This window comes from Carettochelys insculpta, chromosome 1, assembly GCF_033958435.1.
Source record: "Carettochelys insculpta isolate YL-2023 chromosome 1, ASM3395843v1, whole genome shotgun sequence".
Lineage (NCBI taxonomy): Eukaryota > Metazoa > Chordata > Testudines > Carettochelyidae > Carettochelys > Carettochelys insculpta.
Genome location: NC_134137.1, coordinates 12,918,556 through 12,946,470, shown reverse-complemented (window position 1 = coordinate 12,946,470; position 27,915 = coordinate 12,918,556). Strand labels below are relative to the sequence as shown.

At 54.1% G+C, this 27,915-nt stretch overlaps 1 protein-coding gene across 3 annotated transcripts in view; it reads right to left on the bottom strand.

Moving 5' to 3' along the window:
• PDE2A (phosphodiesterase 2A) overlaps positions 1-27,915 on the bottom strand; it is a 349,465-nt gene that overhangs the window by 46,075 nt on the left and 275,475 nt on the right. For all 3 annotated transcript variants that reach the window (XM_075018032.1, XM_075018123.1, XM_074975525.1), the window contains 3 exons: positions 11,196-11,305; positions 10,252-10,307; positions 3,266-3,325 (listed from right to left, as the gene is read on the bottom strand). In XM_075018032.1, the coding sequence (XP_074874133.1) occupies positions 3,266-3,325; positions 10,252-10,307; positions 11,196-11,305 (226 nt within the window). The remainder of the gene's footprint in view (positions 1-3,265; positions 3,326-10,251; positions 10,308-11,195; positions 11,306-27,915) is intronic.

Below are 27,915 nucleotides of genomic sequence, written 5' to 3'. Positions count from 1 at the left end.
CTTCGTCTCTCTGCACTTTGGGGACACTGATTTATCCTTCCTCCTGCTCTTTGGTGCCCTATTTTAAACTGCAAGCTGTATGGGGCAGGACCCACCTCACACACTGTGTCTGTGCAACACCTAGGACAAAATGACCCAATCACAGCTGGGGCCTTTACTAACTTATATAAAAGTGTTTGGCGCTCCCAGATGGAAGGGCGTAGAGACAAGCAAGGGATGGCTATAATTAATAAATCTTCCATTTAAATGGACACTTATGTGCTGAGGAGCCTTAGGGTGCACCTATAGCCGTGTCTGCACTAGCCAAAATCTTCGAAATGGCCATTTCGAAGTTTTTGGCTAGTGTACACGTAGCCCATGTGTCTCAGAATAGGTGTTGCCCCTTGCTCTGCCCTGAAGTGGGGAAGTTGTGAAGCAGTTTCTTCCACCTCCCTCCTGGTGCAGAACCCCTGTCTATTCTGAAGGGGGTCTTCCCTCGCTTCTCAGCCACAAGCGCTGCAGAAGGTTCAGCAGAGGCCAGGTGGGCTTGGAAAATCCAGGGCAGCCCAGTGAAATCAGTGGAAAAGGTCCCACTGAAGGCAGTGAATTTTGGACCAGGGCCAGGGCATCGCTATGATGCAGTGTCGTGATCATGAGGGTTAGCCAGCAGCCTGGGAGTAAAAGGGTTAACCTCCTTAGCCAGGTGGGGTTGGTCTATAGGAAAGTAGGTAAGAATTCCAAACTGGGACAAAGGAATTTTTTGGCTCCCCCCTTTGCTGTCCTCTTGTCCTTCTTCTTTCCAGCCATGAGGGAGACAGACTCAGAATATCTCCCCCCAAGAACAGGCCCTCCAATCTTGTTTAAGTAGGGTAAAGTTTTGATAAGTCCGTTAGGCTTTATTGTTTTATGGTTTGGGAAGTGGGATCTGATGTCTGGGCACTTTTTAAAAACGTTCTTTTACTCTCCTTGTAACTAAGTTCTAGGCCCATGGTGGAGACTCCCCATGTGTTTTACTTTGTGACTCTTCCATCTAGTCACGAGGCTTGCAGCACGAATATTGTCGTAATGATAAAAGTTCTCTCTTTTTCTTTTTAGTAACCTGGTATTGGTTAATGTTTGTGTCCTGGTTTTTCACTTTTGGGGCTGAGATTTCTCAGGTAGTCTCTCCCTGGTTTCCTTATTATCACTTGGGTGGTGGCAGCGAATTCTATCCCCAAAATCTAAGGTTGTTTTAGGATTTTGGGGGGGAAGTTTGTACCAAAACCTGGTAGATAAGGTTTTGGAGGTAATTTTGCTGGCCCCCACTTCTGCATTTGTCTGGCTAGAGTGGGGAAGGAGCCATGACTTGCAGTAACCGGTGTCATGCTGCTCCCCAGCTGCCGTCTGCCCGATCCACCCAGTGGCTCAGAAAACCTGGTGCTCCGGGTGGCCCCTTTGCATGGCCACTCATGCTCCCCAGGCTGCTGCGCCCCCTCCCTGGCATGAGGTGAGCCCGGTGGGTTTGAGTGGCTGGCAGAGTGGCAGGGACTAGGGCTCCATGAGCCCCAGCCAGGCCTCATGACTGGCAGACACCCCCTCCGCCTGCCATGCTAGCACCGGCAGAGCCACAGGAGCAAACCCGGAATTAAGCCTTCACCGTGCAGACGGGCACTGAGCCAGGGAGTTGGGATCTGGAGTGGGGCCCCCCCAGGGCTCGCAGTCCAGAGCCAGAAGGGGTCTGTGTCCCTGGCGCAGGCCAGGGACCTGCCCCCAGTCATGGCTGCAGCAGAGCTGTTAGGGAACCGCCCTGTCCTGACTGGAACAAGGACATGGACAGAGAGCCCACCGGCCCCCTGGGGAGCTGCTGCAGGGGGAACCTGCCTCACCCACAAACGGCACAGAGCCTTGGGCAGGTGTGGGACCCACCCTGTGCTGCTGTGACCAGCAGGGGGCAGCACCGCACCAGGCCCAGGAAGGAGCAGAGAGCTCCCAGCAATTTCCAGCCCGCTTCTGAGCCAAGGGGAGCCTGGAGACTGCGGGTTTATCTGGCGCCATCCCCCATACCCCTCCCCCGCCAGCTGGGCTATTTCCCATCTCCCCCCCCCCCCCGCGATGACTCATTCCATTACACAAAGGGAAGCCTTCCATCCCAGGAGCAGCGGGGGCGGGGGTGAAGACAGACACACAGACACACAGACACCAGTGAACGTGCACACGTGCTGTTCCCACCGCCACGCCCCCCCACTTTCCCCGGTACAGATCCCCTTTGCATGCACCTGCTCATAGAACCCTGTCCCCATAGAGCATGTCTCCCCACAGGTCCCATGCACACGTATGGGCACGCACGGATCCCCTGCGCACACGAGTGCGTGCACACAGATCCCCTGCACACGTGCACACATATAGCTCCCCTCCACATGTGTGTGCACACATGCAGATGCCCTGCACACGTGTACACATGGATGCCCTGCACACACATGCACATACAGATCCCCTTCACACACACGTGCACACACAGCTCCCTTGCACACATGTGCACACATATAGCTCCCCTCCACACATGTGTGCACACGTGCAGATGCCCTGTAAACATGTGTACACATATGGATCCCCTGCATGCACGTGTACACATACAGATCCCTACACACACACATGCATGCACACAGCTCCCCTACACATGTGCACACACATATGAATCCCCTCCACATGCGTGTGCACACATGCCGATCCCATGCACACGTTTACACACATGGATCTCCTGCACACACACGTGCACACACAGAGATCCCCTGCTCACATGTGCATGCATATAGCTCCCCTCCACACGCGTGTGCACATATATGGATCCCCTGCACGAATGTGTACACATACCGATCCCTGCACGCACACATGCGTGCACACAGATCCCCTGAACATGTGTGCACACGTATGAATCCCCTCCACATGCATGTGCACACATGCCAATCCCACGTACACGTTTACACACATGGTTCCCCTGCACACACATGTGCACACACAGATCCCCTGCAGGTGTGCACACACTCAATCATTGTGTGTCACTGAATCTCCTGCTCCCTGACCAGCCCTTACCCGCCCCACCCCCCTGACCGCCAGGCCATTCCCTTCTGGCACCAGCGTGAGGCCAGGCCACAAACGCATGCTCCCCCTCCAGCTGCAGCTGGGGCAGGCTGCCCGGGACACTTGGGCAGCAGGGGCCCTGGGCAGGAGCCCGGCTGAGCCCACAGGGCGCAGAGGGCAGCCCAGTGCTGGGGGCTATGCAGCGCAGGGAGCTCCGGCGCTAACTCACGTGCTTCTCCAGCACACGAAGGTTCTGCTCGTCCAAGTCACTCAGCCGCCCGCAGTGCACCTGGGGAGGAAGGAGAGACAATAAGGACACAGGCAGCCCGCAGCACCCTACCAGCCCTGGGCTCCTCACCCCCAGCCGCAGGTCCGTGCGTGGTCCTCAGAGCTAACCCCCCCACCCCCAGGCCTGCTCCCGCCCCCCCCGATCTGCAGAGGCCCTGCAGCAGCTCAGCTCTGCCAGCCTCGCACAGCACAGGGACTAACACAGCCAGTCGGGTGGGACTTGCATGGGTCCAACAGTCAGCAGCAGAGACGGGCGTACATAGGGGTGCCCCGGCTGGCAGGCACTGCTGGCCAGGGAAGGGGGCTCTGTGTGCTCACAGGGCCGTGTGATGAACAGGCAGAGACAGTGGGCGAAACCCTGACAAAATCAATGTTAGTTTCACCACCACATCCGTGGCTTTGCCCTGGGCCAGCTACGGGGCCAGCGTCTCCACGGGCGTGAAGCAGTGCAGCCTGGCTGATGTCCCTGCAGCCCCCCCGGTGCACCCCCTCTCCCGCCCAGAGTGCAGCCAGCTGTCCGGACTGCGGCCATGGCTGCCCTCGGCCTCCCTCCCACTCTTCACATCCCCCTATTGCAGAGCCAGCCGGGATGCCCTGGGCTGTAGATAAGCTGTTTGTGCTTCTAGCTCAGCCCAGCTGCTGAGGTCACACAGGTGAGCAAGGAGCACCCATGACATCACCCTGTTCTCTCCATAGAGCCACAAGCCCACATCCAGCCCCAGCCCCAGCCCCGCAAGCCATTGAGCTGTCTCTAGCCTCCCCCTGGTAGCCTCAGGCACCCTGGGTAAGAGGTGGCTGCTCAAATGGCACGTGCCCACTGCAAGTGGCCATCCTCCTGAGAAGGGGCCAGCCAGCCAGCCAACCCCAGCAAAGGAAAAACCCACTCTGGGGCTTGTCCTTCAAGCTGGGACTAATGAGCACTGGCAAAACATGCACACATTGAACCTCTCTAGTCCGGCACCCTGGAGACCTGACCGGTGCCATGCGAGGGGATTTGCTGGACCACAGGAGGCCGCTATTGTCTAGCACATTACCAACACTTAGCCTGCCAACCTGAAACAAATCCTTACCAGCCACTATGGATCACAGCACAGTAACTCTAAGCCTGGAACCAATCCCTGGAACAAACCCCACTGCCAACTCTGCTCACATATCTACACCAGCGATAACATCACAGGACCGAACATCAGCCATACCATCAGGGGCTCCTTTACCTGCACATCTACTCACATCATGGCTACGTCTACACGTGAAGCCTACATCGAAGTAGCCTATTTCGATGTGGCGACATCGAAATAGGCTATTTCGATGAATAACGTCTACACGTCCTCCAGGGCTGCCAACGTCGATGTTCAACATCGACGTTGTGCAGCACCACATCGAAATAGGCGCTGCGAGGGAACGTCTACACGCCACAGTAGCACACATCGAAATAAGGGTGCCAGGCACAGCTGCAGACAGGGTCACAGGGCGGACTCAACAGCCAGCCGCTCCCTTAAAGGGCCCCTCCCAGACACACTTGCACTAAACAGCACAAGATACACAGAGCCGACAACGAGTTGCAGACCCTGTGCATGCAGCATGAATCCCCCGCTGCAGGAGCAGCAGCCAGAAGCCCTGGGCTAAGGGCTGCTGCACACGGTGACCATAGAGCCCCACACGGGCTGGAGAGACAGCGTCTCTCAACCCCCCAGCTGATGGCTGCCATGGAGGACCCCACAATTTCGACGTTGCGGGACGCGGATCGTCTACACGGGCCCTACTTCGACGTTGAACGTCAAAGTAGGGCACTATTCCGATCCCCTCATGAGGTTAGCGACTTCGACGTCTCGCCGCCTAATGTCGAAGTTAACTTCGAAATAGTGCCTGACGCGTGTAGCCGCGACGGGCGCTATTTCGAAGTTAGTGCCGCTACTTCGAAGTAGCGTGCACGTGTAGACACAGCTAATATGTTCCATCATGTGCCAGCAATGCCCCACTGCAATTTGCATTGGCCAAACTGGACAGTCTCACCGTAAAAGAATAAATGGACATAAATCAGACATCAGGAACAGTAATGTACAGAAGCCTGTGGGGGAACATCTCAATCTCCCTGGACACTCAGTAGCAGATTTAAGGGTGACAGTCCTAAAACAAAGACATTTCAAAAATCAAACGGAGAGAGAAATCTCTGAGCTGCAATTTATTTGCAAATTTGACTCCATCAACCAAGGATTAAACAAAGACTGGGAGTGGCTCGCAGCTTACAAAAGGAGCTTCTCTGCCCTGGGTGTTAACATCTCCACACTAGACTGACAATGGGCCATATCTCCCGTCTGATCTGACTTGTTTTCTCCTCTTTTGATACATTCTACTGATACTGGGCCTTTTCCACCCTGACTGAATAGTCCTAAATTAGAGTTAAATAACAGCACAGGACACTGAGAGCCAGGAGCGGTGGCTGGAAACGTACTTAATGGCACCGTTGGAAACTTGGCCACAGCCGTGATAAGTGGTTGTCCGGCTACCTAAAATCATGCCGGATGACGGGTGTTGCCGGAGGAGCGAATGCCGCACTAGAGAGATTCAATCTGTACCTTCCCAGCTCCTTCTGCACACAGGCCTTTATGAGCACTCATGCTTTAAGCCTCCCACCTGCCAGGAGACAGGTCACTATTATTGTCCTCACCCGCAGTGAGAGAAACTGAGGCACGGAACAGGTGTTCAGCTGCTTTCGACCTCTCCGGGTGTCAGTGACAGAGCAGAGATCAGCACCTAGGAGCAGCGTTCCCAGTAAGCTGACTGCTTGGGCAGCTGCCCCGGAGAGATTCAGGTGCTGCCCAGCTGTTTAGCAGAGCGTCCATAGTCATCCACAGCTGGCAGCGTGTGTTTCTACAGGTGGTGCAGATCCACACATGCCTTAGTGCACACCACAAAATTTATTCCGCCCCTGGATGGAGAATATTAGTGGGAACCCTGCCCAGCAGTCTGGAATCTCGCAAGCCTGACTCCCAGCCCAGTGCCCCAACTCCGTCACTCCCTGAAGGAGTTTTTCTCCATGGAAACCAGTGCATTTCCTTTGGGACCATCTCCGATGTAGGCACTTGGGGCAGCTCTACCAGCAGCTTTGAACCACACTCATGTGGGGGGGGAATCAGGAGAGACTCAGGGAAATCCATGAAGTTTGCAGCTGCAAGGCCGGCATCACTGTTGGGGTGTGTATCCCTGTGTGGTTCAGCACACGCGTGCTAGAGCATGTAGGCCCTGTGTGATGGAGCACTGAGTCCTGTGGGCATTTTCTTTGCTTCGAGATTGCAGCCGGCTCTCTCTCTCTTCCAGTTCTGGTTGCATGCCTAACTCTTAGCCCATATCTTTGTCTGTGATTAATTAGCACTTTTCTCTTCGCAGCTGCTTGGAGGCTGACGAGCTGAGCCCAAACGGCCCCCGAGAACAGCGACCCGAGACTCCTTGCACTTGCAGGGAAAGGCGCTAACCTGGCGGTAGCACCTTTCCCCACTTGGCTCCCAGAACTTACCTCTCCCCGCGTGTCAATGGGCTGTTTGCTCTCCTAAGCCAGTCATTCACTAATGCACCTGCCTGCTTGCCAGGGGCTTCCTGCCCTGAGAAGCGGCTTTAGTGAAGCCGGATCTATGGCTTGGATTGGCCGATCTTCCAGGGGAAAAGCCCTCCTGGGGGGGTTGGGAAGAGTCCTGGCTGTAGAGGGGAAAGCAAAGAGCCAACAGCCCAGGCAGAGCTCTGACTCTGGAAGGAGGCAGAGCTGAAGATGCGGTGATCTCTGCCACGGACCTCCCTCCTGCTACTGATGTTCTACAGAAGGTCTCCAGACCCTACAGGGACCAGCACCAGCATCAAGCGAGCTCTTAGACAGCCCTGGAAGTGTGTCTCCTGGACGCCCGCTCAGCTGAAGGAAACTGGTTCGACTCCCTTAGTGCAGGGCCGGCCACAGTGCGCAGCGACTGTATTCCCATCTGGCCCAGGGTGTGAGTGGAGCAGACAGACACAGGATGGGACCTTGTGCCTGCCCCGAGGAGCTGGAAGTGGATGGAGAGCCACACAGCTGCCCTGTTGCATTGGTCTGAAAGTTAGAGCATCACCTTCAAAGTAGCCCGTCACCGGCCATCACCCAAGCAATGGAGGCTGCTAGCTGGGATCAGCCCCCAGTGGTGGTGAGGCCCTCCCCAGCCTGGGATAGACATATGGGGCATTTGTTTTCTTTCTACACCCTGGAGGGGCTTGTCTCGCACGGCCCGCCACCCAGCGTGAACAAAGCCAGGCAGCGGGGGTGGCGTGTGTGAAAAGGCACATGTGTGTGTCACAGACACCTATGACGTTACGGGATTTTTAAATTAAATTCGAAAGCCGCTGCTGTAACCACTGCATTGAGCTTGCACCAAATCGTGGGCCAAGGGAGGTGTTGAATGCTGGTAATTCACTGACTCTGCTTATGCTGCTTGCACATCTGTGCCGTGTGTGTATGTGGAGTGATAGATACTGGCTCAATACCTCTATTAGAAATGCTTCAGAGAATGGGATCACAGCAGAGGGGGTGGTCACCTCCCAGCCAGGAAGACGGGCTAACCAAAGGCTCAGACTTCAATCCACATTTCAAGGACCATGATGGGAATTTTCTGGGACATTATGATTTATGGGACATTATCAACCTCGTTATCCCCAGCCTTGCTCTGGCCTGCCTATTTATACCTGCCACTGCAAATTTCCACTCCCTGCATCTAACGAAGTGGGTCTTTGCCCACGAAAGCTCATGCTCCTACATTTCTGTTAGTCTATAAGGTGCCACAGGACCCCTTGTTGCTTTTGCTGGGACATTATAGGGGCTCTTTTGCATACTTGGCTTACTCTAATTCTTGACCCACCCACCCCCCGCCCCTCTGCTCTCTGATTTGCTCACCTTGATCATTTTTTTTTCTGGTTTGTCAACCTTGATGACTATTTTTGGTTCTCTGTGTCTTAAATATTGAGTCCCTTCTGGTCTGGCTATGGGCTGAAGAAGTGGGGCTGTCCCACAAAAGCTCATCCCCTAATAAATTATTTTGCTAGCCTTTAAAGTGCTATTTGACTGCTTTTTTGTTTTGATAGGCTATAGACTAGCACGGCTTTCTCTCTGTTACATCTCAAGAATTGGGTGTCTTCTGGGAAGCAGACGACGGCAGACTGCCCCAACAGGGAACCAGATCAGGGGACTCTCAAACAAAGGTTTTTTCCCTCCATGGGGCAAATCTCTAAAGATACGCCTCCCTTACGAACTCAGCCTGCACGGACTTGGGACCCATCCCTCAGGGGATGTATTTTCAGAGACATTCAAGACAGCAGCTTGCACCGTCGTCGGCTGTATTCTGCATCAACAGCTTCCATACAGCAGAGCGTGTGCAGGTCACATCTGTGCAAGGCGTGGCATCCATGTGAACTTGCGTGTGCTTGATCAGCAGCCGGGCTCGCTCGCTGGGGCTGGGAGCTCTTCCCCATGACAGGGCCAACCGGCGAGTTGGAGAAAGGTCGGTGCTTGTAAATCATCTTAATTCCTTTTTAATTAAGTGCAGGAGGAAATCTCTCGCTGCTCGTCTCGCTCCTTAATCCACGCACAGCCCGCTCTCTCCCTGCTCCGAGCACTGTCTGGGGGAGCTGTGCTCCCCAGTGGTGATAGCTCCTCTTCCAGTCTGGGCCCAGGCGGGACGTGCAGAGGGGACTAGTCATTAACCTTGCATTTCTTCTCACTCTCTCTTTGCGCTCGGCTCCAGGTGAGGGGAGGCCGCTGCAAGGTCCAGTTCCAGAAGAGCTCATTACTGCACCCAAGGCAGCAGCCTAATTGGCATCTGGCTAATTGTCAAGTCACCCGAGGAGCAGCTGGGTCCCGCATTTTGCTGCCATCCAGCCCTGCAGCTCCCTGAGCGAAGGCAACCAGACGGAGCAAGTGCCACCCAATGCCGCAGCGTCTGATCCAGCCCAGCAGCCTGGCAGGGCTCCACCGATGAGCGGAGGAATCCAGAGATCTCACCTGCTGTCTTCAGCTGGGGGTCAGGGCCTGGGGCAGTGCCCAGCCCACCCCAGGGAGGCAGTGGGGACATGCACGAGCCACCATGTGGTGCCGTGGGGAGCAGAGGGGCACGCAGCAGGGAAGGGTTAGGGAGCCCTGGGCCAGGCTCTCTGCTGAGGGTGGGGGCCAGTGATCGCAGTTTAGCTTCACCTTCACTACTCTCGGCCAGGGCAGTGCGTTCACGCTGGCTGCTCCTACCCCAGCTGGGAGCTGATCTGTCCCGTCCTGGCCAGGCTCCGGTGTGGCCGGGGCTGCCATTTAATAGCTGAAAACTGACCGGCTCCTCCTCCATTCTACCCTTTCACCTGCAGGGGGAGCCCGGGAGCAGCACCTGTGGCCATGCCCCCACCAGCCTCCTGCTTCACCTCTCGCGGGAGCCAGTGAGCATCCGTTCCCGGGCTCGGTGCAGAGCAGCAGCAGAGATGATGGATGCGCCGGGTGGCCAGAGATGGGTGAGCAGCCAGTGGGCGAGAAGAGGAACTCCCCACCCGCAACGCTGTGCACGGCCAGACGTGGGGAGATCTGCCCAGCCCTGCTCAGCGGGCGGCAGCCGTGGGAAGACACAGCCTGGGCAGGGGGACAGTCTGGGGCAGCCACAGCTAGAGGTTGCCCTCTCCTTGCACCCATCAGATCCAAGGCCCCCCTGCCCCTCTGATGGCCACAGTGAGCCGTGACCCTCTCCTGCCCGGATCCCAGGGGAGTTACTTCCCAGTAGCCTACAAGGACAGCCAAGGGTGTGTGGGAACGGGGAGGGGCTGTCTGGGAAGGGTCGGGCAGCGCGTTGCACAGATACCTCTGTGGGGCCGGGAGTGCGTCTGGGTCGCCTGGCCGCCCCTCCCAGCCTTCTCCCCCTCCCACCAGCTCCAGCCACTCACCAGGAGGACGGTGACCACGCCCCCCGAGTTCTTGTCCACCAGCGGGTTTATCAGCACTGAAAGGCAAGGCGCAAAGTCAGCCTGGCGCAGAGGAGCCGCACGCGAGAGCCATGATGCAGGAAGCACAGTGGGGACATGGGCTGGCATTTAGAGATGGGGAGCTGTCCATCCATCCACACCCTCCATCTGCCCCATGGACCCCAGGGTCCCCTCCCCATCCATCCGACTGTCCATCCACCCATCCTCCCGCCCACCCTCTGGTCCCCTCCCAATCCATCCACCCACCCACCCGCCCTCTGGTCCCCTCCCAATCCTTCCATCCACCCACCCACCTGCCCTCTGGTCCCCTCCCAATCCATCCATCCACCCACCCACCTGCCCTCTGATCCCCTCCCAATCCATCCATCCACCCACCCGCTCTCTGGTCCCTTTTCCAACCATCCATCCCTGGAATCCAGGCTTCCCCTCCCCTCCATCCAACTATCCATCCACCCACCCATCGGTTCCCTCTCCACGTCCATCCACTCCTCAATCCCCTGGTCCCCTCTCTCCATACAGCCACTCCCTCCATTTATCCCAGGTGTCCCATATACCCCTCCCCATCTCTCCATCCCATGGACCCCCTCTCCTCATCCATCCACCCACCCTCCCCATCTACCCACTTCCCACTCACCTGTCCCATGTATGCTCCTTTCTGGCCATTCACCCTTTGACCTGCATTCATCCCCTGTACCCCCTTCCCAACCCCTCCTGTGCACGCCACTCTCCACCCATTGATCTGGGCCATGGACCTCATGGTCTCCCTCAGCAGGTGCTGGTGCTCAAGCTATCTGTGCCCACTCGTGTCACAGCAGGAACTCAGCACCAGCCCGTCACAAACGCAGAGCGAGACACGAGGACTTCCCCCTCCCCCGGCTGCGTGACCCCACCCGACCTCTTCCTACCTTGCTTATCAGGAGGCAAAGGAGCTGCCAGGCCACCCAGCTGCCCGCCCTGGAGCTCGGACTGGGGCAGGCCACTGCATTCCACCCGCTGCTGCTTGAGGACGGCATCTCTGGAAGCACAAGAGCAGAAGGCAGAGCTCAGACCCAACGGGACATGGACAGTGCGCCAAGCCGAGCCTGCTGGCCAATCAGGTGCAGCCACCGGGAGGGGATGGGGACAGCCTGCCCCAGCCTGGGAGACTGGTGGGATGCTCAGAGTGAGCGCCCAACTCCCGGGAGCCCAGGGGAAAGCGCGTGGCGACGGACTGAGGCCAATAGCACCTGCTCCTCTGGCTGGAATTGGACGAACAAGTTTCATCTCAGACCCTGGCAAATGCCCTGACCAGGCTCAGCCTTGCCTAGCCCAGGGCAGAAATTCATCTGCAGATCCTGGACTTGAATTTCAGTCGTGGGCTCGGCCAGGACCCCAGAGCCAAGCAGCCCTCTGACAATCAGCCACCCCGAGGGAATGCAGGGGCCTGAACCTCACCCCTAATCAGGAGAGGATTCCAGTGGAGGGATAGCTCAGTGGTTTGAACATTGGCCTGCTAAGCCCACGGTTGTGAGGTCCATCCTTGAGGAGGCCCTTTAATGATGAGGCCAAGGATGGTGCTTGGTCCTGCCAAGAGGGCAGGGCATGAGGCTGTGTGACCCCCTGAGGTCCCTTCCAGCTCTAGGAGATGTGTATCTCTGGTTATATTCCTCAAGAACTAGAGGACACAGAATAAAACTAATGGGTGGCAGGTTTAAAACTAGTAAAAGAAAGTTCTTCCCTCAGCACATAGTTAACCTGTGGAACTCCTTGCCAGAGGAGACTGTGAAGGCGAGGACTGTAACAGAATTTAAGAAAGAGCCAGATAAATTCATGGAGGTTAGGGCCATAAAAGGCTATTAGCCAAGGGTAGGAATGGTGGCCCTGGCCTCTGATTGTCAGAGGCTGGAGATGGATGGCAGGAGACAAATCACTTGATCTTTGTCTTCAGTCCACCCCCTCTGGGGCACCTGGCATTGGCTGCTGTCAGCAGACAGCCTACTGGGCTGGATGGACCTCTGGTCTGCGCCGGTCTGGCCGTTCTTACGTAAGCTGAGCACTGGGGTGGCTGCCCGGGAAGGCTTCAGCTGCCCTCCAGCTGATCAGCAGAGCGCCGGCAGCCTGTGTTTCTGTCGATGGTGCACATCCACACATACCTCAGTGTAACCAATATAGTTTTTCTACAGCCATACTGAATGGCTTTCCTCTACGGCCAGAATGCCAGAGCAGCTCCCCAGTAACGGGCAGCTGGAAGTCACATACTCGCATTCCAGCTAAAATCTCATTACAACAGTGTCACATCAGGCTGTTAAGAAGAAGACCCCATCCTGAAGTGCCACCCACTGTCTCCAGATGCAGAAAGCAGATCTCAAGGTGGGTAAAGAAAACTTAGTGAACAGTATTTTGTCTGAACCAAAAAAGCCAATAACAGAGCACCACTCGTTATTACTTGCAGCCCCCAGCTCAAACCATCGCAATGCATCATTAAAGACCTACAACCCATCCTAAATCATGATGCTGCACTCCAGAAGGCCTGAGGTGACCGGCCTGTTCTCTCCTACAGACAACCTCCCAAACTTATAAGGATAGTCCCTAGCAACCACAGGCTATACCACAATAATACCAATCCTGGAACTTTTCCTTGCAGCAAGCCCCGTTGCTAACTATGTCCAGATGTCTATTCTGGAGCCATTGTCATTGGATCTAACCATATTAATTACAAAATCAGGGGCACATTCTCCTGTTCCTAAACTAACATCACATATGCCATCATGTGCCAACAATCCCCACACACCCTGTATACAGGGCAAACTGCAGACACACTTCAACAAAGGATGAACAGACATAGAACAGACATCAAAAATCCCCAACTACACAAACCTGTCAGCCAGCACTTTACTAGAGTGGGCCGTTCTGTTAAAGACCTGGGAGCTGGTGTTCTGGAGCAAACAGAGTTTAACAACTGTCTACAGAGGGAATGCTCAGCACTAACATTCATATTCAAGTTCAACACATTAACACGTGGTTTGAACAGGGACAGCAATTACCTGACCCATTATAAGGACTCCTTCACAAAATTTGATGCTGGATGTAACCCTCATTTCCCGACCCCATCTCTCTGCTCTTCTAATTTGCCAACCTTGATAAAAAATTTTCTGATTTGTCAACCTTGATAACAATTTTTGGACCTCTGTGCTTCATATATTGAGTCTGTTCTGGTCTGGCTATGATCTGAAGAAGTGGGTCTGTCCCACAGAAGCTCATCACCGAGTACATTATTTTGTTAGTCTTTAAAGTGCTGCAGGACTGCTTTTTTGTTTTGACTTATCAATAGCTGAGGTTGTAGAATCCCCATTCTACAATGATCGTCTTCACTTTCTGTCAGATGTCTGTCTGGTTTGTAATTGTCCCATCTGCTACGTAATTAATTTTGCTAGGTGTAAATCAGTTAAGGTGGTGGGATTTGATTGGTTAGATAATTCTGTTACACTAGGGTGATTGCTTATGATTGGTTAGTAAAATGACACTAAAATAATTGGTCAAGGTATAACTAAGCGGGATTCGAGTTTCACTGCTTAAACTGGAGTCCAAGAAGCAAAGCATCTGGAAGGAGAAGGAAGGGAAGAAGGAACACCTTATGGAAGAAACCTGGGAGGACTCACCCCCCAAGACCAGCACTTTCAGACCCTGAGGTGCAGCAACCAGTATGCAGAGAGTGACATTGTCTGACCCAACAGGGGAGGTCGGCCTGCCTTATGGGGACTGGTGAGCATGATACTGTGTGAGCAGCATGTATTCTGCGTGCTTGATAATTGTAAATAAATAGAGAATAAGACTATTACTGTGTGAGGCTTTTTCAGTGGCACAGACCCTGCAGACCCGCAGGGAATTACTCCCTGCGCCCTAGGAATTGGATAAGGGTGGGAGTTTAAATCAATAGCTCACCCCGTCCCAGGTGCAAACCGCTCACAAACACAGATAAGGTCTCGTTACTTTTTGATGAAGTTCAACCACCCGTCCACACATACGTAACTCACCGGTACGTTGAGCTGTACTAACGCACAAACAAGGTGACCTGAACATGTTCTAGCATGGCTGGGTCTGCCAGCGCCGCAGTTGGGAAATACTAGGACGGTCGTTCCAATAATGGTTCTGATGTTCTTTTTACTGTCCAATAACGCCACATGCGTTACCACAGCCTGCACCCTGCTCTGCCCTACGGTCTCTGCTGAAATACAAGCGTAGTCAATTGCCAAGGGAGGTTGTGGAATCTCCATCGCTGGAGATATTTAAGAACAGGTTAGATAGATGTCGATCAGGGATGGTTTACACAGTACTTGGTCCTGCCATGAGGGCCAGGGGCTGGACTCGATGGCCTCTCGAGGTCCCCTCCAGTCCTAGCATTCTGTGATTCTATGATCACAACAATTCACCTCCCATCCACCTAACAACCTAACTCACTGGAGATATTTAAGAGCAGGTTAAACAGACATCTACCAGGTATGGTCCAGATGGGGTTTGTCCTGTGGTGAGGGCAGGAGACAGGACTTCAGGACCTCTCCAGGTGCCTCCCAGTTCTAGTGTTCTATGATTCTATGATTCCAAGAAAGATCCTTTGCCTGCTCCTGGAGCCAACCTTCCACACAGCCAATCAGCTCCCGAGCTGCAGGAGCACCAGCCAGCGCCTGGGTCCTGAACTCGCGTGCGATGACAAGCGTGTAGCCGTGCAACACTGTTCCCCAGATCGGTCCCAACAGTTGTGCCAGTTGCAACGCTTGGAGCACGCAGGCGCCGTCTGGGGGGCCAGATGGCTGGAAAGTCACAGGCAGGGCTGGGGCTTTGCAACTTCCCGTGTGAGTTTGCAAAATCAGAATAATTTCAGTGCAGTTTTTTCCAACTGACCGAGCCAAATGCTGCTGAGCACACACAGCCTGTGCCAGCTGACCAAGCCTCATAGCAGCTCGCCACACCAGTGAACCCTACACAGAGCCAAGTGCAGAACCTGGGGCCGTCTGCCCCCAAAGCACACACATCTCCTTGCTGAGCTAAGACAGCACCTGGCTGGGACAGCCCAAGGGAGATTTATTCTGTCTGGGCCTGGCCATGCTTTGATTTCATTTCTTCACATTTTATCGCTATGAACTGGCCTCTTTTCTCACATGCACCGGCCCTGCAGCTCGTGGGGTGGGAGTCGGGGAGTGGGCATGGATGTCTGTGTGTTCCAGCTAGGAGGGTGTGCCCAGGATTAGGAGGATGTGTACATGGGACTGGCAGGGGAAGGGTGATTGGCCTGCAGGGCAGGGAGTGGTAGACAAGCTGGGCAAGTATCAGAGCTCCCTCTTGTTTTTTCCATCTGGAGCAGAATAAATTTTGTTATGTGCACCAAGGCATGCGTGGATGTGCACCACCACAGAATCATAGAATCATGGAAGGGACCTTCGGAGGTCATCTAGTCCAGCCCCCTGCTTCAAGCAGGATCAACCCCCCACTAAGTCATCCCAGCCAGGACCTTGTCAAGCTGGGATTTAAAAACCTCTAGGGATGGAGAATCCACCACCTCTCCAGGCAACGCATTCCAATGCTTCACCACCCTCCCAGGGAAGTAGATTTTCCTAATATCCAGCCTACACCTCCCCCTCTGTAACTTCAGACCACTGCTCCTTGTTCTGCCATCTGTCACCACTGGATCACACACTGCCGGCTGCAGGCACTTGGCTAATCAGCTGGGCAGCACCTGCATCTCTCCTGGGTGACCACCCTAGCCCTCAGCTTCCAGGGACCACTGATGGGTCCTGATGTCACGCTATCAGCACATGCTTGGGACAGCTCTCCAATCTTCCTTCGCTGTTCTGCTGCCCCGCGCTTCCCCGTCATGTGGGGACTGGTTCCTGGCAGTGAAACACCTGAGTCCAACAGGGATGACCTGACTCCCAGCAGCGATGAGGGACACTGTTATGGCCCCGGGTCGATGGAAAGACATTCATTTCCCACTGCCCTCGGCAATTCTTACTGACCCATTTACAGCACAAACAAGAACACTGGGATCACCAGAGAGCTGAGACGCAGGAGCTAACGAGCGAGAAGCCAAGCAGAGAACGGTTCCATATAAAAGCACTTCCTAGAGTTTTCTAGAGCTCACACACAACTCACACGACATTCCCCATCTCCGACAGGAGAGCTTCCCCAAGTCCTTCGCCTTGCCAACTGGCCGAGAGCCCTTCTCATACAATCAACCCTGTCGTCCCCGACTGATGGGCACCTGGGGCATTCTTCTGCACCCTAGATACCCAGATCAGACGTTTGATCTTGCCCTGACAACTGACTGTGCATCTTCTGGTTTATTTCTTCCTGCCTGCGCTGCATTAACATCTGACTCCGCCTGCTGTCACACGGCTATTATGAGGCACACAATACCCAGCTAGCACCAGGGAGGCATCTATGTCTAGATTCCAGGGATTTGTCGGCAGAAGTTTCTATTAGGAGAGATCTTCCAACAAAACTTCTGTCGGCAGATCGTGGCCCAATGGCCAAGCAGATTGTAAGAGCGACCCCCTCTGTCGACAGAGAGCGGCCAGACTGCCCAGACACACTGTTGGCAAAACAGCCAACCAGAAGCACAGCCGACAGGGCTGCCCAGTGTGAAGACCTGTCTGCTGAGAGAGGCCCTCCCCTCCCCGGATAGTCCAGACCGGCTTTCTGCCAACAGATCTCTGTCAACAGAGGCGCTGTGCCTTGTGGGGAGGGGGATAAGGCTGTTGACGCAAGTGCTGAGGTCTGTAGATTGACTGTCCACAGAACACCTTGGGAATCTGGATGCTCTCTGGGTTTTGTCAACAAAACCCTTTAGTGTAGACATAACCGTACAGAATGGGAAGGGACCTCCTCGGAAGGAAGACTGCAGAAAGGGCTCTAAGGGTCATAGTTGATCACAAGCTAAACATGTGAGTCGACAGCACAATTCTGTTGCAAAAAAAGGGCACACGTCACTCTGGGATGCGTTAGCGGGAATGTTGTAAGCAAGACATGAGAAAGAATTCTTCTGCTCTACTCCACGCTGACTTCAATTTAGATGGGGCTACTATAAGGTGGGTGCGTAACTGGCTGGATAACCGTACCCAGAGAGTAGTTCTTAATGGTTCTCAATCCTGCTGGAAAAGTATAAAAAGTGGGGTTCCGCAGGGGTCTGTGTTAGGACTGGTTCTGTTCAATGTCTTCATCAACAATTTAGATATTGGCATAGAAAGTAAGCTCATTATGTTTGCAGATGATACCAAGCTGGGAGGGGTTGCAACTGCTTTGGAGGATAGGGTCATAATTCAAAATGATCTGGATAAATTGGAGAAATGGTCTGAGGTAAACAGGATGAAGTTTAATGAGGACAAATGCAAAGTGCTCCACTTGGGAAGGAACAATCAGTTTCACACATACAGAATGGGGAGAGACTGTCTAGGAATGACTACAGCAGAAAGGGATCTAGGGATTATAGTGGACCACAAGCTAAATATGAGTCAACAGTGTGATGCTGTTGTAAAAAAAGCAAACATGATTCTAGGATGCATTGACAGGTGTGTTGTGAACAAGACACGAGAAGTCATTCTCCCGCTCTACTCTGCGCTGGTTAGGCCTCAGCTGGAGTATTGTGTCCAGTTCTGGGCACCGCAGTTCAAAAAAGACATGGAGAAACTGGAGAGGGTCCAGAAAAGAGCAACAAGAATGATTAAAGGTCTAGAGAATGTGACCTATGAAGAAAGGCTGAAAGAATTGGTCTTGTTTAGTTTGGAAAAGAGAAGATTGAGGGGAGACAAGATAGCGGTTTTCAGGTATCTAAAAGGGTGTCATAAGGAGGAGGGAGAAAACTTCTTCTTCTTGGCCTCTGAGGATAGAACAAGAGGCAATGGGCTTAAACTGCAGCAAGGGAGGTTTAGGTTGGACATTAGGAAAAAGTTCCTAACTGTCAGGGTGGTCAAACAGTGGAATAAATTGCCAAGGCAGGTTGTGGAATCTCCATCGCTGGAGATATTTAAGAACAGGTTAGATAGATGTCTGTCAGGGATGGTTTAGATAGTACTTGGTCCTGCCATTGGGGCAGGGGGCTGGACTCGATGGCCTCTCGAGGTCCCTTCCAGTCCTAGTGTTCTATGATTCCATGATTCAGGCTTCACATGGAGCATGGTCTCCCATTCTGGGCACCACATTTCAAGAAAGATGTGGAGAAATTGGAAAAAGTCTAGAGAAGAGCAACAGAAACGATTAAAGGGCTAGAAAAATGACCCATGTGAGAAGATTAAATGATTTGGGTTTGTTTAGTTTGGAAAAGAGAAGATTGAGAGAGGACGTGATAGCAGCTTTCAAGTACCTCAAAGGGTGTTACAAGGAGCAGGGAGAAAAATGATTCTCATTGGCTTCTGAGGACAGGACAAGGAGCAATGGGCTTAATCTGCAGCTAGGGAGGTTTAAGTTGGACATCAGGAAAAACTTCCAGTCAGGGTGGCTGAACACTGGAATAAATTGCCTGTGGAGGTTGTGGAATCTCCATCACTGGAGACGTTGAAGAGCAGGTTAGATAGACACCTATCCGGGATGGCCTAGATGGTGCTTGGTCCTGCCATGAGTGCAGGGGACTAGATTTGAGGACCTTTAGAGGTCCTGCCCAGTTCTGAGACTCTATGATCACCAGCGTGATACAGGCTTTTGTTGGTCACCTTATATAGTATTATATTGGTGAACCCAGAGGACCCATGAACTCCTCGTGCCCTCTGCTAGTGGGCACCAAGAGGTCCTTGGATTTCTCCAGCTCTGTGCCCAGAGAGGAGCACAATGCCTTGGTACACATGAGGCCTGGAGGCACAGAGATCAGGCTACACAGGGTGGCTGGGTGAGAGCTCGGCACTGCGGGGAGGTCTCAGGGCTCCCCACCGGGACGCTTACCCCCAGCCTGCATCTCAACTTGTCCTCAAAGGCTCATCACAAAGTTACGGAAGACAGGGGCCAGAGGGAGGGAGGGAAATATATTTTCCGATGTCTTTTCACGAGAGTCATTTCAGCTCTTACTCCGAGCGGCAGTGAGCTGCAGGCGTGACTTTCCAGCCCCTTTCCTGGTTCATTACCACTGCATGTTGCTTTAACACCATTCAGTCCTGTGCTCATTTGCAATGAGCTGGGGAAAGTGCAGTACCGCTCTTCGGCGGACAGGAGTGCCAGAAGCAGCTGACATGAGCCGCCAGTGGGAAGTTGTGGGCTTGGCTATTTTACCTTTATTACTACAGTGAGGGTTAGCTCAGTGGTTGGAGCATTGGCCTGCTAAACCCAGGGCTGTGAGCCTAATCCTTGAGGGGACCATTTGGGACAAATAGACTATAAATAAAAAACAGGGATGGTGTTTGGCCCTGCCAAGAGGGCAGGGGACTGGACTCAATGACCTCCTGAGGTCCCTTCCAGCTCTATGCGATGTGGATCTCCATATATCTATACTAGTTCATTAAAAGACAGGAACCATTAGAGCAGAAGTAGGCAAAATGTGACCCTCTGGGTCATCAATGTTCTGTGCCCTAGTGGGACCCTTCGTAGATCTTTGCAAGCTGCTTGTGGCCCAGGCAGCTCCATTAAGCGGTCTCTGGCCCACAGGTGTTATGGGGATGGTGCTCTGGGTGGGGACAGTGTGTGGAAACCCTCCTCTAACACACACAAGCTGGCCCCAGCAGTCAGCTCCTTTGGGCTGCAAGGGTAAAGGAGTAGCCGATCCTCACAGCAAGAGCCTGCACCTGGCACCCCCTCCTGTCACAGCCCAAACCTTCTGCACCCCCTTCTACACCTTTCCCCCAGGTCAGAACCCTATCCTGCACCCCGATCCCCTGCTCCAAGCTCCCTCCTGTACTCAATATCCCTCCAGGAGCCTGCACCCCCTCCATTAATATCTTGACCCTTTAGCAAGTTCTTGGTGTGCCCCTACCCCATCAAAAATTCATGCCCGCCCCTGGATTAGACAGACCAACGAGAGCTCTCCTCTTTGTGTAAGAAGTCAGTGTGAACCTGCGGCAGTACACGAGAAGGAATTGTATTTTATGACTCACTCGATTAATCGATGTTTTCGCAACATCACAAAGAGTTGTGATTTTGAATCCCATGTACCCGTATGGACTATAAACTACAGGAGGAGACATCTCTTCAAGCCCCACTTCCCCGGGATGGTAAAATCAGAAACCTCATCTACTGCTGTGTTAGGTTCCCTCCCATCCACGGCTCAGGACGCAAGCAACCTAGGGTTAGATCCCTGCCCTTCCTGAACCTTTCCTGAGATGATGTATTTCAGTGGGGAACGGATGGTCGGTGCTATGAGTCTGGACCCATCAATGATACATTCCCAATGCTGCAAGGCCCACACTAAGGCCAAGCGCTCCTTCTTCCAGGAGGGGAAATTCTGGGCAGTGGAATTCAGTGCTTTGGACCCATGGGCCACAACCTCTAGTAGCTTTGTTTCTGTAGCAGCACCGCTCCCAGGGCTAGGCCAGTGCTAGCCAACTGCAGGGTGAATGGCTCTCCTGGCTTTGGATACGCTGGGGCTGGGGCCTGTTTCAGGAGCAGGAGGGGCCTTTGCTTGATCAGGTCCCCGCTCCCATTGCTGCCCTTTCTTTAGGAGGAAATCCAGCGGGCCACTCTCAGTAAAATCTCTCGAGAAATGCAGGGTCCCCAGGAGGGCTCTTACAGATGCCACATCAGCAGGGGCAGGAAGTTTTCAACGGGGGGCTCCATTTCCCCGGTGACTGTGCCAGTGACAAATGCTGCGGAGGGGAGGGCAGAGCATGGGGCACGAGGGCTCGTTATGCCCCAGGGGCCCGGCTGCAGGCCATGGAAGCAGCTTCGCCGGTGGCCCCCTGTAGATTTTTTAATCCTTCACTTCACAGCTGCCTCTGCCAGACAAGACAATCTCTCCTTCAGCGCCTCCCACACTGCCCCTCTAGTCTGTGCCAGCGCTAGGTAATCGTTTGTAAAGGTAACACAATACCACTTTGCTTAGCAGTTTCGTATGTTTCCTTTCTACACCCCCCCCCAGCCGCCCCACCCGCAACAGCTTGTGTCATTGGTATGGAGCACCCAGAGGCACTGAGACCTCATACTAGGGTGAGCGAAGTCTCTGCTCTACAGCCTTGGCAGAGAAGCAGCTGGCCTTTAACTCATGCAGTAGGGCACAGAGCTTCCGTCCCTATAACTGCACATTCAATCCCTGGTGCTGGTGCCCCAGGTCTGTTGGCATTACAGATACATAGGCACTGGCTAAGCTGATAAGTGGATACCCCAGTGTTCAGGCAAGAAGTGACCATAACTTCATACTGTCATCTCTTTTACCCAAGAACAAGGTTTTACTCCAGTGTTTGCTATAAGTTCTTACTTCTTGTGTGCATCATAAATTAACTTCTTGTGTGCATCTGACGAAGCAGGTCTTTGCCCACGAAAGCTTATGCTCCAAAATCCCTGTTAGTGTATAACATGCACAGGACTTCTTGTTGTTTTTAAGGTTACAGACAAACTCTGCTACCCCTGGGCTACTTGTAAATTAAGCTGTGCACCTTGACTGCTTTGTGGCTTAAGCTGAGTAAAGTTGCTTTGTAATTTCTTTTGTAACTATGTAATCCTTTCTAAAATGTAATCCTATCTGAAATGCTCTGTAAAATTGTTTGCTGGGAGGCCTTGTTTACACTGGTTTAGGTTTTTCCTGTTTTTCGAAGGGAAAAAAAAAACACGCAAAGGCTATGTCTACACTAGCCCCAGAACTTTGAAAGGGGCATAATAATGAACCGATTTGAAAGATGCTAATAAGGCACTGTCATGAATATGCAGCACCTCATTAGCATAATGGCGGCCATCAAAAGTGCCACTTTCGATCGCGTGCAGCTCAGCTACACGGGGTCCTTTCCTAAAGGACCCTGCATGCTTCGAAATCCTCTTGTTCCTATAACCAAATAGGCCTGGGTTCCTATTTGGTTATAGGAATAAGAGGATTTTGAAGTGTGCAGGGTCCTTTCAGAAAGGACCCCGTGTAGATGAGCCATGTGTGATCAAAAGCGGCACTTTCAAAGCTCTGGGGCTAGTGTAGGCATAGCCAAAGTGTTCACACAGCCAGGCAGGGTAATTCAAGACAAGAGGGCTTTTCCCTTGAAATAATGACTCCAGCTCTGGACATAACTTTTGCTGACACCCGCTTTCCAGGTTGAAAAGGGCTGGGTGCTGTACCGAAATGCAATCTGTGCATAGCTGAGTTATTCTGAAATAAGCTCTTTTGCAATAGCTGTTTCCAACTACCTTATTTCAAAGTACCTCTTTGTGTCGCTGTAGCCTTCTACCACCATGCTACACATGAGGGAACAGGCCGCATAAGGATGAAGGGACTGTTCCAAGGCCAGGCAGCCAGGCGGCCAGGAACAGACCCTAGAGTTCCTAGCCAGCGCCACAGGACCAGATGAGTCAGGAATTTGCAAAGCCGGAACTATTCTGCAGTGGTTAGGACTCGTCTGTGGCACGGAGGCCCACAGGTTGGCAGGTGCATGGGACGCCCCACCTCAGATTTGTAGCTGCAACCGATTCAATAAACTCTCCCTGCCCTGCACCATCCAGCCAGTTGTGCCAGGTGCTGGGCTTCGCAAAGGGAGATTAAAGCCAGGCTGCCTCTCCAGATGCCACATGCTGTGGCTTTGTTTTCCCTTTGGAAAAGCCCTGCGGGCACTTGTGGGGCGGTGGGGACGGGAAGAGACACAAGCTGCAGAGGGACGCCGGAGGGATTCATTCCTTTCCACGCCAAGCTTCAATTTGTCACCTGTTCCCTCTGATCTGTTTGGTTTATGCAATTAACGACAGCTCACTGAGGGTCTCGACGAGATGAAAGAAGCCCAGATGGAGCCAACTGGCAAATGAAGCCTGTGGATCAATAGAAACCGTCTCTGCTCTTTACCCAAACCATCGTAATTTCCTTTGTTTTCCCTTTTCAACCCACATTAGCCGCACGCGCCTGTCTGTGGACACATTCTCCCAGCGCCACGTGTGAATATTAACAAGGTACAGCCGCTCAGCTGATACCGCCAGGAGCCTTCAGCTGCGGAGTCGCTTTGTCCCTGAAGTCGAGAAAACAAATTAAATCTGGGTTTTTTAATTTGCTGTCATTATCGGGGCTTTGGGTTTGTCTTTGTTTGCGTCCTCTTCTTATCCCTGCGTGGGGAGAGGGAAACGAAGAGGCATTTGGCAGAGAGAGGGGCACCAGCTTCCAGGAGGATAGTTTAGTACTACTGGAAAGACTGTGGTAATATGAGAAAAGATTTTGTTAAATGCACCCAGAGGCCCCAGCTGAGCTCCCCTCTGTGCTAGGTGCAGCGCAGACACCCGCATCAGAGAACGGCCGGGAACCTCGAGTGGTCGTCGCGTCTAGCAGTGGAGCAGGGCCAAGCAAACCTGTGCTCCATCCCCGCCATTGCCGTAGCTAGAATTGCATATCTACCATCGACTAGCGCAGACCCGGCCAGTTCTATGCTAGACATGCTGGTAGATTGTAGATACGCAGTTCGAGCTGCAACAGCGGCATAGCTAGAATGACCTGCCATCGACTTATCTGGCCGTCTTCACTGAGGGAATTCAACTGGAGAAACTCTCCCCCCCGAGCTCCCTTACTCCCCATGCTACTGAGGAGTGCAGAGGTGAATGGATGTCCCTAGATCACTCAATTTCGCGCAGCCCCAGCAGGTGCAGGAAACGGCACCCGGGAAGTTCAGCGATTTCAGTGGCGCGTCGCTGCAGAAGCAGCTTTAGTTTGTGAAAATCCGACGTGGCGCCGATCTCCTGCGCCAGTGCCTGGGAAGCCTGGCCCTGGGTACGGCTCGCCCAGGTCCAGCCCCATGCCTCACCCGCGACCTCCTCCCCAGTTAGCGCTTAGCTGTTAATGACCCACAACCTGCTTTGCAGGTCCCCATCCCTGCAGAAGTCCAACTCCAGCTCCGGCTCCTGTTTTAAGCCCTGGCAGACTTAGAGAGGCTATGCTGGCTCCAGTCAGGGCACGGGTCTCCTCTGGGGGCTGTGTTACAGGGGTGAGCATTGGTCCCCAGCTTGCCCAGGGCCGGGTCTCACTTGGCACACAGGGACAGCACCCAGCTCGGGCGGTGCTAAGGACCAGGGCCAGGCCCAACACATGCAAGAGCACCATGCCCGTGTGGACACAGCCGCTTCTGTTTGCAAAGCCGTTTGACTTTGCACGACAGCCGTGAGCAAAGCCCTTGCCAAGCCAGTCTGGCCTGCTCGCATGGCCTCCTGCAATGCACTCCGGGCTGCCCTGGGGACAGGGCTGCCACAGGGGGACCTGGTTCATACCACGGGCTGGTCTAAGCCAGCCCCGAGTGCTCCACCTGCATCACCCTGCTGCACTGTGGCTCCCCGCAGAGAGCTGCAGCCATGGGAGCTTGCAGCCCAGGTGGCAGGACCCATGGAGAGGACACTGTGGGGCAGGGTGGCTCTCACACAGCCCTAGAAAGTTAAGACAAGGGAAGAATCGACCCACCAGGCAGGGGGTGCAGACGCCACTGCGTAAGGGCGTTGGTGGGTCCCTTCTGTTCCACCCCAGGCCCCGGATGAACAGCCTGCCCGTCTCGTCGGCCTGTGGCTACTGCTCAGACTCAGCCCTGGTCTGTGCAGGCAGGGTTTGCTGTTGTAAGGGTGTGAAATGCGTGCCCTCCCCAGCCTAGCAGTGCATTGTGTAGACCAGCAACCAGAGACAGAAGACAGTCAGTGTAGCTTTTCCCAGCATAACTTATGTTGCTGGGGAACTGTCTAAAATCACCCATCTTCCGCTTCGAGCCGCCTCTCCACCAGGACGCCGGCTGGACTGCCAACCCTTCCGCAGCACAGACAAGGCAGAGGACTTGCATCCGGCCAGCCTGTCGAGGCCTCCCCGGCTGTTGTCTCCTGTCAATAAGCCGGCAGCTGGGACTGGCTGTTTGCACCTCTTGATTCAGCGCCGTCTCAGCTGGCGAGAAGATTCCATTGCTGGCGCATACAGGCTGTGAGGTCCCTGGCCTGGCCCATGGGCCAAGCCTGCTCACAGCAGCTTTTGTGGGAGAGCCTGGGTTGGGTGTAGGATGGGGGCTACCACTCAGGGTGGGCATGACGGGGGGTGGGCAGAATTCTATCCAGCGGGTGAGACCATGGAGGCCTCACTTCTTGTCTGGTTCTGTCCCAGTGTGCCCACGCCCTACGGATGGCGGATGGCGTGGCGATGTTTACCGGACACCCGCCGTCTGCTCTGCGACCACTTATCCCCTTTATGGCTGTTTGCACAGCCGGCTCCAGCTTGTGTGGAGAAGTGTTTTATGGCTAGGTGTACGTAAGAGATACACCTTGGGTGTGTGTACAGGCCCTTTATGGCACTCTCCCTTTTACGACTGTTTGCCCAATGGCTATTAGCGCAGCAGGATTGCCTGGCAATCTTCTGCAGCCCCGACCAAGCCAAACAAGGCGTGGTGCCCGGTCACACGTCAGAGGCTGGCGTGCGTGACAGTCCCAGCAGGGTTGCACCTGGAATGGCATGGCCACCTCGGGGTGCACCCTATGGCCCGAGAGACGTCAACAGATCGGAGCGGAACAAACCCAGTGCTTGAGGACGGACCTACGATAAGAGGAGCACGTGTGGAGTTTGGCTGCAGCTTGCATGGGTGGGACCAGCCTGACATCCCCCTTCTGCAGGACAGGCTCCTATGTCCGTCCTGTCCAGCAAGGCTGTGAGCTTCCTCACTGGCTGTGCGTGCAGTGCCGAGTGCAAGGGGGCTCTGACCTCGAACCGGGCTGCTAGGTGCCCTGCCTAGAACCCAGCACGCAAGTGCCTGGCAGTCCCTGGACACCCTGCTCTTGTGCAGGGGAGGCTGAAGTCCAGATCTGGGCCCCCATTCACACGCCCGGGGAGCAGAGGATTGGGGGCAGCTCAATGAGCCAGCTGCCCCTCTGCGAGCTCTTTCCCTGCCTGAGCAGCATGCCTGGCTAATCCCCCTCTGAACTGAATTAGCAACACCAGGGCTGGAAAGAGACTCGGTGCTGACTGACGGGGCACCCTGAGAAGTGACGCAGACGATTCCCCTTTCAGAGCCCCGCAGCCTCCTGGGAAAGCCCTGCCCAGCCCCACAGAGCAACCCAGGGCCAGATTCATCCCTGGGCAAGAAGATGCAACGAGCCAATGGCACTGCACTAGTTTACACTGGGCCTTCGAGAGCACAGCCCCTTGGTTCTTACCTAACGGCTCCATGTCTGTTCCCCGGCTTTGCCACAGACTTCCCGCGTGACTGCAGCCAAGTCACTTTGCTTCCCCATACCTCAGTTTCCCATCTCCATAATGGGTGTGGGGAACAGCCCTGGCTCGGGGAGGGGGGTACCTACGCAGAAAGACTGAGCTGCTCCAATGCTGAGGCCGGACAGGTGCTGGAGATGGGTGGATTTACAATGCCTGTTCCTGCATCTCACGGGTCACTTCCGCATCGCTTCCTCCTGATTTACATCGCTACGGCCACAGCTGGCCCACTGCCGGACTTCTTCAGCAGCAGGCAAGCAGGATCGGCAAAGCAGGTTACAAATATTGATTTTGCCATCGCCCTTCCGAATCACTCGTCTCCTCCCCAGGGAGCTCGGTAAACTGAGGCACGGAGCAGCCAAGTGACTAGCCTCAGGCTGCAAAGTGCTCCAGGGACAGCGCGTTTACTTTAATCGCTGGGCTCACACTTCCTTCCTTCCTCCCTCAGACTGACTTGCTCACACTCCCTTCAATTCACTTTTCAGGGTGTTTTATCAAGCCAGCGCTGATTTGTTTAATGCTTTGCCAGGTGGGTAGGGGCATTATCCCTGGACGAGGGCCAGTCCGGGTGTCACACTGGAGCTGATAACAGTACCTAGGTCAATTTTGCCCTTAAGCTAGAAGAAAAAGAAGGAGACTCTTTCTGGGAGCGCAGCCTTCTGTGGAAGAGAGCAGACGGAGCTGCTGAAGTATAAGAAACACTGCCAGGAGGCCAGCTGGGGTCGTGGTTCCAGAGAAAGGCTGAGCTCCGGGTGACCCTGAGTGGTTAGACCACGCTCTCTGCGGAACTCAGGCAAGTTGCTGAGTTGCTGCCCCATCAGGAAACCACTGGAGGTGGAAAATCTGTCCACAGCAGCTGCTGCCGCAGCTGAGCTCAGCTTTCCAGCCAGGGTGTATTTTCCCCTCCAGTGATTTTAGCAAGCACAAGGCCTGACGCGGATGTAGCTGCTGATGCCCCAGTCTTGGGCCTTATGCGTTCTACTGCTCAATGACGTGCCCAGCCAGCGGGGACGGCTAATGGCCTGGGTTTCACTACCTGCAGGGCTGCAGCCTAGGGCTAAAATTCCCTCCGGTCAAAATTATTCAGGGGTCCGCCAGTTGAAAACCGTGGCCCTGGAGTGACCCCTTCCCAGCCCACCCCAGAACCAAGAAGGCCAGAATCTCAGGCCAGCTAACGACTCTTCCCCCGTTTTACAGAACAGCTCACGATAGCCGATAAACCAGCCCTGGAGCGGTGTGGGGTTCTTCTCTCAGCTCCTTCCAAACAATCAGTGGCAGAGGTTGGTGCCACCGTCCCAGAAAAACTAGAATGAGACTGATTGTTTGGAAGGAGCTGAGAG